This window comes from Colius striatus, chromosome Z (genome assembly GCF_028858725.1).
Source record: "Colius striatus isolate bColStr4 chromosome Z, bColStr4.1.hap1, whole genome shotgun sequence".
NCBI classification, from domain to species: domain Eukaryota; kingdom Metazoa; phylum Chordata; class Aves; order Coliiformes; family Coliidae; genus Colius; species Colius striatus.
Window position 1 is genome coordinate 15,779,935 of NC_084790.1, and position 12,327 is coordinate 15,792,261.

A 12,327-nucleotide genomic window follows, 5' to 3' on the forward strand; every position below is an offset into this window, starting at 1 on the left:
TGTGGCTTAAATGGCTGTGAATTGGGAAGCCTTCAGAGGACAACCAGATTCTCGATCAGTGCTGCAGACGAGAGGCAAGCTGCAACACTGTTCTTCCAGCTCCAAAAGAAACATGGGATGGTCCCCTCAGTAAGGTCTCGTAGGCATTTTTTCCACTAATCACCAGTGTGAAAAAGGCATGGCAGTTTGCAAGCACCATATAAAGCAATTTTCAAATGGTTTAATGATAAAACTTCCTCAATTGTTTCTCAACAATTAACTCAATGAAAGCTCTAACACAAAACCAGATACAATAGAAATAACATCAGTTTGAAGTGGGCTCTGGGCTTTTTTGCACTGTGCTCAGCTGAACATTATGTAGCAGAGCTATGGATGTTAAAATTAGAGCTGTAAAGAAAAAATGGCAATGAGATGGAGTGGTGAGGACCAATTTGTAAGTAAAATGGGCAGCTTGCACAGACTAGCAATGATGAAATTATTCATATAAGGATTTGATTGGCATAACCTTTCTTCAAGGGTCCAGAAGAAGCATTAAGCTCAGCAGAATAGGATATAAACCAGCTCCAGATAGCATGATATGGCACATTTTGAACATTACCTTGCAAATCCCAAGGGGGACTATCCCTCTAAGGTGGAAGACGCCTGCAAAGATTTCACAGCTTAATTAATTTTGTGGTGTAGATTATTAGGATGTTTCGTTCTGTTCTGGTGCAAACAGGGACTAAGCCTGCAGTGCTCAGGATCCTTACCTATAAAACGTATTATTCTTCGAAGCAGTGGGTTCAGGTAACAGCACTCTCCAGTCAAAATAGTTTTCTCTTGAATAATTAGGGTTTCTCGAGTTGACTTTATGAAATACATGGATATCTCACCAATAAAAATCTGCCAGGAAAAAGAAAGGAACGGAAGGTTAAAAATGACATGAGCAGACATTAGAACAGGAGCAAGTGGTTCCAGCCCTTAGAGACTACTACAAAGCAGTGTGTCTTTGGGACATTGAACTTCCACCGCAAAGCTACACTTACTTGAGACGAATTGACATAGACCCAGCTCCCAGCCAAGAAAAGTACCTGTCATTCTTGTGCTCAGTGGCAAGACAAAACAAATATTAGGCCTTTTTATACCAACCCCTAGAATACAGAGGGCAAAGTGAGCTTTAATGAATACTGTGGATCACAGAAGCTCCCAATTTTATGTGCAATTGGAATGGAATTTGTCATGTCCTGTGCTGAGCATTTAAAATTCACTGATACTACAGACTTCACAGACAGAGAGCTTCTAGGCATCCGCGGGAGGAGAAAGCAATGCTGCAGACTTCTACCCCAACATTTTATCAGCAAGAGCCTCAGCAATACTGGATGCTTCCCACAGCCTCCACACCTTCTTAAATGTGTATTAACCTGAGACTGTCAGATAAGTTACAGAGCTCCTGCCAACTTTGAAAGAAAATTTAGATGAAGGACATACTCATAGTGGAAACTGATATGAAGGCACAAAACTTTTGGGAAGGTCACTGAAAATTCGGGACAAGTGCATTATATTAGTATCAATGAACTAAGAAGTGCCAGGGTATGGGTGCAGCACAGCCAGGCTCCTATACTGTTACACTGCTAGTGTGATCCCTGTCGCAGCCTGGCCTGTGGTCAACAGACTGGCCTGTGGACAACAGACTGTTGGTAAATGCCTGGGGCAAGTCCCGCCACGAAAGCTGCCTGCAGCTACTGCTATTTACACAGAAGGAGTTTCTCCATTTGACACGTCATCTAGTCTGAGCATCAGAGGACAACTTCTGGCCTGTTTTATTTACTAAATATCCTTTATTATTTATTAAAACACCAAAAATGAAGTCTCCAGGGATCGACTGATCTTGATGTTAGCTCACACATTAAGTATTTTTTTGTGATAAGAACATTTATGCTTCCTTTAAAAATTATAACTGCTTCCTGTAGAAGTAGGATCAGTATTTCCTAAGCACTCATGAATTAAGTTTTTTGCACAGAGGTCTACCTGCCCTAGCTAAAGCTGGACAGAATTTAATCACAAGCTTTAAGGGCGGTGACGGTCCAATCACAGTGGACACTTCTGAAAGTCCCACTTACCATGTTTCTCCAGCAGGCTTTAGAAGGGGAAAAAATGTGCAACAGAAGTGCGTGTGCATGCACATGTGCACAGACACACAGAGTTGGTATAAACATTAAGGAAGTAGTCTTCAGTTTATTTTGACTGATGTAATGGTATGTTGTTTCAAGGGCAACAATTTATCCTTATTAAGATGAGCATCCTTATTGATTATTGACATTCAAGATGAGTATGCTCAACCTCTTTATAATTCTAACCGCTGATGGTGAGAGATGTGGAGTTGTAAAATGTATGTCGATAATGGCATCTGAGAGTGGGAGCTGATGCATGGGAGCCACACTGAAATATTGCCTTTATCCCGTTTCACTCCATCTGCTCTTAACAGAATTGGCAAGCAGTTCAATAAGCTCAGCTCACTAACTATGGGGCTGGGAATTAAGAAAGAGACCATCTGCACTAAAGCAGTTTAAAAGTGACACTGTTTCAAGCCTTTTGTGATTTGAGTTATGACAACGGTCAGAAGTTTGAATTAATGCTCTGTCTGCATGGGCTGTATGTACACATTGAGAGATAATTCACACCCTGAGGATATTCTGCACTGTTATTCTACTACATGGGGTGGTAGACTTTAAAAAATCCAAACCTTTCAAACATGAGAGACTTAGGTATAAAACGTATTAATAGTCCTCCTTTAATCACACATTCCTTTTTTACGTTCCTTTGCATCAGAAGTTAACAGAATAGCTTCCCACTTCAATTCTCATCTTTATTTCTATAAATTTAGTTGTCTGGCATACTCCTAGCAACTCTCATGTGGATAGATTAGTTGCAGTTGGATTTAGGAGAAAATTTTGCCAGGCTATAAATCTGTTCAATTCCACTAATTTAAGCAGAGTTATCCCAGATTTCCTATAATGTAACAGATCAAAATGTGATTTTTTTTAAGGGAATGGTGCCTTTGGTTTAATATAAAATTTAGGTGTACAGTAATAACTCTGAATTTGTAAGGTGATTGAATGCAACTGCACTCTTCTTGTGCTACCTCTGGCACTGAATTTATTTGCCTGAAGAATTTGTTTCCTTGTATGCTTAACGGGGTCGGTAGAACGTGAGCCTTGCTGTTCTCTAAAAATTCAGTTGGGGCCTGGGCACCTAGTTCTAATAGGTAATCAAGCTGTGAAAAATTGAATGTGGTCTGAATAGCTTCTCAACTGATTTTTTGGTTCTCTAGGCATTTCTGAAGCCAAGTAACTCTGCTGACTCTCATAATTTAAAACCTGATGATTCTGTACAAGCAGGGTCTGCATCCAGCCAAATTGTCCAGCTGGCCTCTCAAAATCAATTGACACTGTTAAATACCTTAGCTTCTTTAGAATAGAATCAGAGCCTTAGGAATTGATACAATTCAGTTCTAAATCTGAAATATAAATACAGATACACAGATATGGATGGAAAAAGAAAACAGCAAGCCACCTACTTATTTTATTTCTGTTTGGGTAAACAATGCAAGTGTATCACACTGGCTTAATTTAGGAGAAATGAATACAACAGCAGCCCACAACACTGAGGTTATGTTGTTTGGACACTCTTGCTCGCATTCCTTTTCATATAACTATTAGGTAACAATACCATGATGATGCCCCATGGTATCATGCCCCAAAAGCGCCAATATGAATTAGAAATACCCATGCAGCAGACATTTTTCCTCTCCTGATTTCAAGCTGTCTATTGAGAAAATTTCTTCAATTTACTCTGCCTTCCCATTACTGGCAGTGTCACCAATACTTACTCCTCAACATTCAGCTCCCAGAAACCTCTGCTGCACATGCTTTACTTATTTCCTGGCTCCTCCTGAGCAAAGAGATGGATAAAATGATCTGTTCCACTTTCCTCTTCAACAACCTTTTGTCCATTATAAGATTTGGAAATTACAGTCCTTCAACTAGTGAACAGATGTTTTCACACAGTGAAGTATCGTATCTCCTCCTTTCAAGTTCTCAGCACAACAGAAGCACCCAATACTTCCTGCACTCCTGCCCTGATCAGAAACAGTTTGTTAATTTAACTATCAATTAATTTAGTTATCACGTATTTAATTATCAAATTGATCAATAAAACAACTATAAAGGGACATGGAATCCTTTTTTTTTTTGTCCCCCATAACACTTTCTGTTAAGCTCACACTCTTCTTGCTAAACGATTCTTCGCACAACTGCATTCTAAAATTAGGCTGGGGTAAACATCAAGAAGAGTTGTTTATTTATAATGATAAACTAATAAAAATAACCAGGAATTAGTCTGGGTTAGAAAAAAGAGGAGGTATCAGAAGAGTGGCATCCTGTAGCAGCACTCCTGTAGGAACTGTGCAATGTGGGTGGGAGGCAGCCTTGAAGGGTTACATTCGATATAGAAAAGTAGTTATTGATAATGTTGACAGCCAAGAATGGGTCCAACTTTAAGACTCTTATTCCTTTTCACTAATGTCCTTTCACCGCCTTCAGGGCATTATTAGCTTATTACCTCAATTCAAATCCAGTAACAAAGCTGAGGACTGCGGCTCTGCTTCACTCTCCTGCCACATTCCCCTCTAGTAGCTAAAATCGTCCCCCTTATTCACATTTCTCCAAACACCTGTGCATGTAGAATGGCAGAATCTAATTCCTCCTTTGCATAAACTGGCTCCAGTCATGCTGCCCTAGTCTTGCCTCCTTTTTTTCTGTCACATCCATATGAAAACAGATTCAGTGCATCTCAGTCAAACCGCTCACCCCACTTCTCCAGTGATATCTGGCCTGACTGCCTCCATGCAGTTCCACTTTCCTGCTGGCAGAAGCCACATCTCAACAGCCCACCTGCCTCTCTCTCTCTCATGGGCAAAAAATGGGAGGAAAAAAAAAAAGCATTGCGGCAAACACTGGGGTTGTGTGAAAGTCATTACAGACATTTTTCATTCCACACAGATAGACAAAGAGAAGCATCAGCCAGCCAGGATGCACAGAGATGTGCCCACAACCTGGGACTGCCTGAAGTGTCCCTGTGAAACATCTCTCTGATGCATTCCACGAAAAAGCAAACCTGATGGCATTTCCGATTCCAGCAAGATGACAGAGATCCCATATTAAGAAGAATTATGTGAAGTACAGACAAAATCTGTCTTTTCTATGCATTAAGTTTACGTTATTCTGATTTCTGGAAGTATTTTCCAACTTGTTTACTCTAACAGCATCTTGTGACAGACAGTTCTTGTTAATACCACTTTCTACACAGAAACTGTATCCAGAAACATGAAATTACACACAAAAACTTCTGGCAGTAAACAAGCTGAACCTGGGTCTTGGGATATCATCACTCTCTGTTCTGACAGGTTTCATCAAGCAGTATGACATTTCCCAAACCCTCTATAAGCTGCATTTTTATGTAACAAAGAACTAAATTAATAAAATCTGCAGCATTCAAATAGCAGCCAAGGGGAGGAGATGATACAAGGAAGACACTAGCTATGAGACAAGCTAAGTGCAGAACACTCAAAAATACAGAATATAAGCAAATGAAGGTTATGGAGCTCTTAACCCCAATCAGACAGCTTCAGAATAATTCCATAAAACCCTCCATGGGCAAAGCAGGCCTGTTCACCAAAAGGTCAGCTTTGCAGAGTGTTCTAGCAGGTGTTGCCACCAGCACTGGGCCAAAAGCAATTCTGTCCTCTTTCATTGTGCAGTATCTGAGGACTGCATTAGCACAGCTGCCGGTTGATAAGCGACATTCTTCAGGCTCTACGTGGGAGCTCTTGGCTCCACTTATTTGTCATTATTTAAATAGCAGAAAATTTTCACTAGCACTACAGAATGCAGAGGCATAGAACCATACAGAAATTTAGCCGGGAAGGGGCCTGGGAGGCCTCTAGTCCAACTCCTACTTAAAGCAGGGCCAACAGAAGCCACGGTCTCGAGCAGCTGTGTTATGAATCTCTTCAAGAAGAGAGATCTCACAGTCTCTAAGGGGCCACAGTTTCAGTGTTTGACTACTATCATTGTAAAAACATTTTTCCTAATACTCAGTTTCTTTTCTCGTGGCTTCTGCCCATTGCAGGGTTGTCTCTTGTGCTCTTAACAGTCTGTCTCCTTCTTTTCTACAGTAACCACTAAGAACATGGCTCATATTGACTTTCACTTAGTGTTGTTAGTTCCTTAATTCCTTAGTTCTCCCTCCTAGTTAGCCTTAGGCTGTGAGGGTTATTGATCTGTCATCCTACTTGCTACCTGCAGGGCCAAATATTGACACTGCACAGCTGAGACTCCTGTCAAACCCAGGCAGCAAACACTGTTGAGAAAGGACACTTTAGGAGGGATGCAGTCACACTGAGGCCTGCCTTGGCATCCTCTCCAGGACACGGTATTTCTGCTGTGATGTGCAGCCAGGACCCCGACTCAAGCCTGCCTGGGAGGGCAGAAGTGTTCCCTGACACCATAAGTACCATCACTGGTTATGAGGATTAGGGGGCAGCTGAGCTTTCTCAGACTCTGTCATTGACACCTCAATGGGTCTTCTCAAGCCTGCAGGAATCAGTTCTGCATTTAGCAAAACTGTAAGAGGAAATAAAGCAACATCTTCAGCTACACATCCTTAACCTTCTGAGGACAAAACCTTCATCTGCATTCACTTACTTATTATCTCATTTTGATTTAGTTTGCTTGTTTTTAGGGTTTTTTTGTGGGTTTTGATTGGGATTTTTTTTCTGTTTTGGGTTTTTTTTCCCCTTCCCAGTAAAAACAACAGAAAAGAACATTTAAAAGCCCTTTTCCAGAAAAAGCAATTTGGTTTCTTTTATTCCATGTCAAAAGGATTGAAATCCACAATTTGGATACCAGGCTGCCCAAACCCCACAATTGTTTTACTGTTGTTCTCAAGAAGACAATCTATTATGGTACAATTGTCTAATAGAATTATACTGAAGATCTAATCAAGAGAAGAGATTTTCTACAGCTCTGCATTGTTCCTCAGAAACTAACATGTTACTGGAAGGCATTATGAAATCTTGGAGACACTGTCAGTAGAAGCACCTGAAAGAGTTACACCAGGAAAACAAGGTGTATGTATTATTTTGCAGAATGGTGTGCAAATATCACAATATAAAACATTCACACAGGACGATGGGCACACTTGTGCCTCACTCCTGTTTACCCCAGCTTGTTGCTCACCACTTCACAACCTGGGGTCTGGCAAGTCTCCAAAAGAGGGAGACAAGCCACCACTCACAGAGGACTCTCCACCCAGGGCTCTTCCTCCAGCTTCACCCTGTGAGCAACCCCAGTGCTGTTTACTGATGATAAAACATAAGTGCAGCCAAATACCCCTCAGTGGAGATCCCCCTCCCCAAGGACCAAACTGAAAAAAAGATCAGTCTTGAAAGCGAAAACCATATCCCTTGGAAAAAGGATGTACAAGGAGTACTCCAACAAGGAGTACGGGGCATTGACGCTGACCTCTCCGCTACCACCGGGCTTGCTGTGCTGGCACTGGGGTGAAGCATGGCAGGTAGGACACTGTAGCACAGGAGCATCACTGTCACCAGCAGAGCTTAGGTATTCCTGCCTGAAAAAGCTGAGAGGAAGTGACTGTAACCAAGTACTGCATTAGCTGCTCTTGGTTTTCCTGGCATCTGCTGCTGAACTGCTGCAAGGGAATTAGCCAACACAGGCAGAAATTCCCTTTGAGAAGTAAATCACTGCAATAACATGGCTGTACTAGCCAAAGCCAAGGTAGCAAGGTGGCAGAGAGAATAGGGGAACAATCTAAAAGAATGATGCTTCTGAAGCCTGGGAGGTAAGTGCAGATTGTAGAGAGAAATTTCCTCCTGCTTCAGATAAATTCAATCAATGCTGTAATTCATCTAATTAATAATCAGATCAGTTCAGTTCATGGATTCCAACATTATCTGAAAACAAATACTCCTTTGCACAAATTAATAGTACTGAGCTGCCACTTTCAACCTGTAAATGGAAGGAAAGAAACTGAATATTGCAGGAAAACAGCAGTGACATTTTACATTCTACTTAAAGGGAACAAAGAACGGTGCCCTTGACGCTTTCTTCTGCTGTTCAGTACTCATTTCAGTGAGCTGAAATGAGCCTCTCTGTTCCTGAGCCTCTCTGCTTCTGAGCCTCTCTGCTTCTCTTGGGCAGGCAAACAAATCAAAATGGATGGAGCAGCAGCTCTGAACTCTGGGAGGATTGTCTAGCACCAGCTGGGGAATTGGCTGATTTGCAGTAACCCCGTACGTGGAAGGCTAGTCTTGAGGGACACTAATAAATGTGGTGGAGTCATCCCAGAATACTTTTAAGGAAATGGCGTGAACATTTTATGTTTGTACAAAGCAACTTGTTCCAATTTAAAGGTTGTTTTCATAAGTTCTCAGTGTCAAAAATTAAAAGAATTATTATTTCTTACCCCTCCTCACCCCAACACACTGATATGCACTCCCAGGCTTTGCATAACTAATGCTGTTCTGTAACAGGTCACTTAAATTCTCCAGACATGTGATCATGGAACTCAAGCTCTGATACTTAAACTTACAAGCTGCTTTTAATTTTCACATTCCTTATCATTGAAAAAAACAGTTGAACAAAATACCAATGCTGTACTTACCTTCAGAAAAAGGTTTGCATTTTAAGTGCTACAACACTGAAAAAAATCCTCAGCTAATCTCCAGCTAATTCTACCCTTCCTTAAGTACCTAGAACCACCAAAATGAGGGATTGTCTAAACTTCTGCAATGCAGAGGTCAGCTATCCAAATGTGCAGACATGTTGCCGTAGGCCACCTGAAGCCCAAGACAAAAGCAGTCTTTGGAGAGTTGGAAGCTTTTGCTCTTTTGAAAGGTGGTGGAAGCAAAGACCAAAGTTCTGTGCTATTCTTGCAAGACTACAGAGACAAATATCCTCCTTCTTGCGCTCCCCTTCCCTCGCCCCAAGAGACAGGCTGGTGGCTACAGTACCCAAGTGACAGCCATGACTGTCAAGGATTACACATTTCTGTCGCAAAAATAAAAATTATTTAACCATAGCTTCTGCTTTACCATGAGACACGCTGAAAGCACTCCTACACGCATCTCAGCATGACAACAGGAATGCTGGAAATTTAGCAGGTGTTCAATAACCAACTGCCAAAAACATCAGTACAACTGAACAGCCTGTAAGGCTTCATTTCCACCATAAGGGGAAAGTCTCTGAGAAAAAAAAAAGTCATTAGAAACAACTGGTAAGAGATGAAGATGAAATCATACATATCTTAACTAAGTTCTTTGTGGCACCAGAACCTATGGATAACTACAAGTTCAATTCAAAACAGACAGGATTCCAGGAAACCTGCTTTTGTACAGTGTCGCCAGCAGAAATTGAGTCTGAAGATGTATGTTTCAGGAGACAATTTACTAAATCTGAAATAAAATGGCCAGTTGTTTCTTTACAAAAAAACCCAAATTCTTCCTTATGCAGGTACACCATTCACCATATCCTGCTACTTTGCTGCAAAGATGCTAATACCACCACACTCAGAAAATTAAAAATTAATACAGTAGATGAAAGCCTTTGACCTATCCTCAGTGGAACATTTGGGAGGAAGATGCATTTCACTGAACAGAGTCAGGCATATATGTTTTCCATTTATTAAACAGTACCACTATGAGATTCAGGCACCTCCCCTTGCAACAAGCCCTCATTATCAGAGACTAAAAGGTTATCAGCAGGAGCATTAAAAAAACTCTTGTGATTCTGATGTATGATCCTTAACTACCCAATGCAGCAGAAACAAATGGTTAAACACAGTCAGTGGCTCCATGTTTCAAGAACAACAAATAAAGCTTCTGGATAAACAGGCCAGTCTCATTTATTTTGGCACTAAAAGTGCTGGGAAATGAACACACAGTGGTACCAACCCACAACGGCACTTCTGAGAAGTGTTGTCAAGGAAGAAATAAAATGCATGCGTTCATTTTCCCTATGGCCACGGTCGTAGCCAAATGACTGAGACACAAAGATATTCCATTAAATTCACAAAGATGTTCCCTTTTGGTTTGCAAGCATTATAACACCTCACAGCTATGCCAAAATCAGGGCTTTGAGTCTGCTCCTGATCTGTGCACAACAAGACTGCACTTAAACACTGCTTGTGTCTCAGATGAGGGAGCTTGTGCTGACTCCTAGACTATTTTCCATAGCTCCAGAAACATTAACTGTTACCATCAGTGCTCCCTTGTTGCTGCTGGGTTCCACCCCTTGTAACAGTAATCACTCCTCTCATCCCAGGAAGTGTCAGAACAGTGGCAATATGCAGAGAGGTAACGTTCACTACTGTCAATCCTCTCAGCCAAACCAACCAATTTGTTATCAGAAAGTGAAGCAACAAGTGTCCTGCAGAGAGAAACAAATATTTTTAAGGATGTACTGGCATCACCTGTGGCTCAGGTCATTTCTTTACAGAGGAGCTGCTGGATGTCTGATTATTCCTGAGAGCAAAGTCCAGAGAGTGAAGCTACAACTTAATCCACAGCAAATGCAGGCAAAGCTCTCTCCCATGAAGAAGAGATGTGTGGGTTGTGCTGTTTATCTGGTTTGTTTTGGTTTTGCCTTTTTTTGTTTGTTTTCGAGAGAAAAAGAGTACAATCACTTCCGTATAAATAGAAATGGCTCCCTGGGAAATTCAACTGGATCAAACATCTCTTCCCAGACTGTTACAGTATGAATGACAGGCAACATTCATCTGGGTACCAGACTGACAGCTGAGGATACTCACACTCTGAGTGATCTGACTAGCAGTGTAATGCAAGGACTCAATTTAGGGAGAATCAACTCACTTTCTATCTTATTTACTAGCTTTCTATTAATGATCGTTGCCAAAACTTAGTCTTTAGAAAGAAGACTGGATGAAAACAGCTACTAGCTAAAGCAGAAGCCTGAAGTTAGCCTGCAAGGAGAAGAAAATCTTTCAGAAAAATAAGAGAATGAGAAATAAAGGGAAATTGTTCATATAAAAACATTATGCTCAGCACCAGTCAGGAGAACAGAAAAGATTCCTCTGACTTACTCTAGTTGAAGATTAGACCAATACTAAGGAATAATATATTAAATAATCAAACAACATAGTAATAATACAATAATGCAAATAATGCATTAAATAAAGTATTAATATGTACTTCATTAAAAATGCAAAGAAAACTGTTTTCCCAGGAAAGTTTGATCTGTTGTCTCCGTGAGGTGGTATGCAGAGACCACAATGAAGCCTGATGCAAAGAGCCCTGTGCTGTCCCTGACCATGTCTTCTCCAGATTAAGCAGTATATAGCTAGTGTAATAGCATAGCATAACCCACAGCTTTCTAGCTATTTCCAGCTCTGGATCAATCGTCTAGGGTGACTACTGTACTTCTTGATGCTGGACAGTATCTATACACAGCTTGCACTGTATGAGATAGTCACAGCATCTCCACACAGCCCTAAGCTGAAGGTCTCGGCACCCAAAGACTTTATTTGACATTCACTACAGTCTTTCATTCCTCATGTTTAACATGGGCTGTGGAAACTACACAAAGAACACTGTTCAGCCCCTGAAGAAGATTCTAATTCAGCTTTTAATAAGTGAAAGTAACAAAGAAAAACTTATTGAGCCACTGAAAAGAAAGAAAATACTGATCCAGTGAAGCCAAACCTCAAAGGTTTACAGCAAATTTGCCAGATAATAATTTGAACAGAAGATCCAAATAAAGAGTAACACTCTTACTACCACTTGCCCATCTGGCACCGTTTGGCTGAATCAAGGGACAGATCTCCTACCAACTTCACTGTTATGGCATCGAGGGGTGGCAGTAAAACTCAGTCTCTTTTTACATATATCACTTGTGAAAGTTACTTCCCTAAACTATGTTTAGAGGAAAATTTGGAGTGATGTAGTATTTATTTTTTCATTTGCAAATCATCTATTCCTGCAGCACAAAGTAAAATCTAAGTCTTAAAATTCAACCGAGTTTCAACACAGAAAACAGTACTGTTACTGCAGAGGATTTTCATAAATCCAATTCAAACCCCCTGATTTCAGAAAGTATCCTCTTAAAATATAGTCTCTACTGCAGATCTCTTTCACATTTCTTACCATGTTCTGTGTTAAATTTTTTAATGCCTTCATTAAAATACCACAGAATAAAACTTAAAATGAACTATTGTGCAACACTCATCTTTCACAAGTAAATACATCGTGTA

The 12,327-nt window shown here is 40.7% G+C and overlaps 1 protein-coding gene across 1 annotated transcript in view; it reads right to left on the minus strand.

The window, feature by feature from the left end:
- PLPPR1 (phospholipid phosphatase related 1) overlaps window positions 1-12,327 on the minus strand; it is a 125,257-nt gene that overhangs the window by 18,524 nt on the left and 94,406 nt on the right. Inside the window, exon 5 of the mRNA XM_062018275.1 lies at window positions 750-882. Within this exon, the coding sequence (XP_061874259.1) occupies window positions 750-882 (133 nt within the window). The remainder of the gene's footprint in view (window positions 1-749; window positions 883-12,327) is intronic.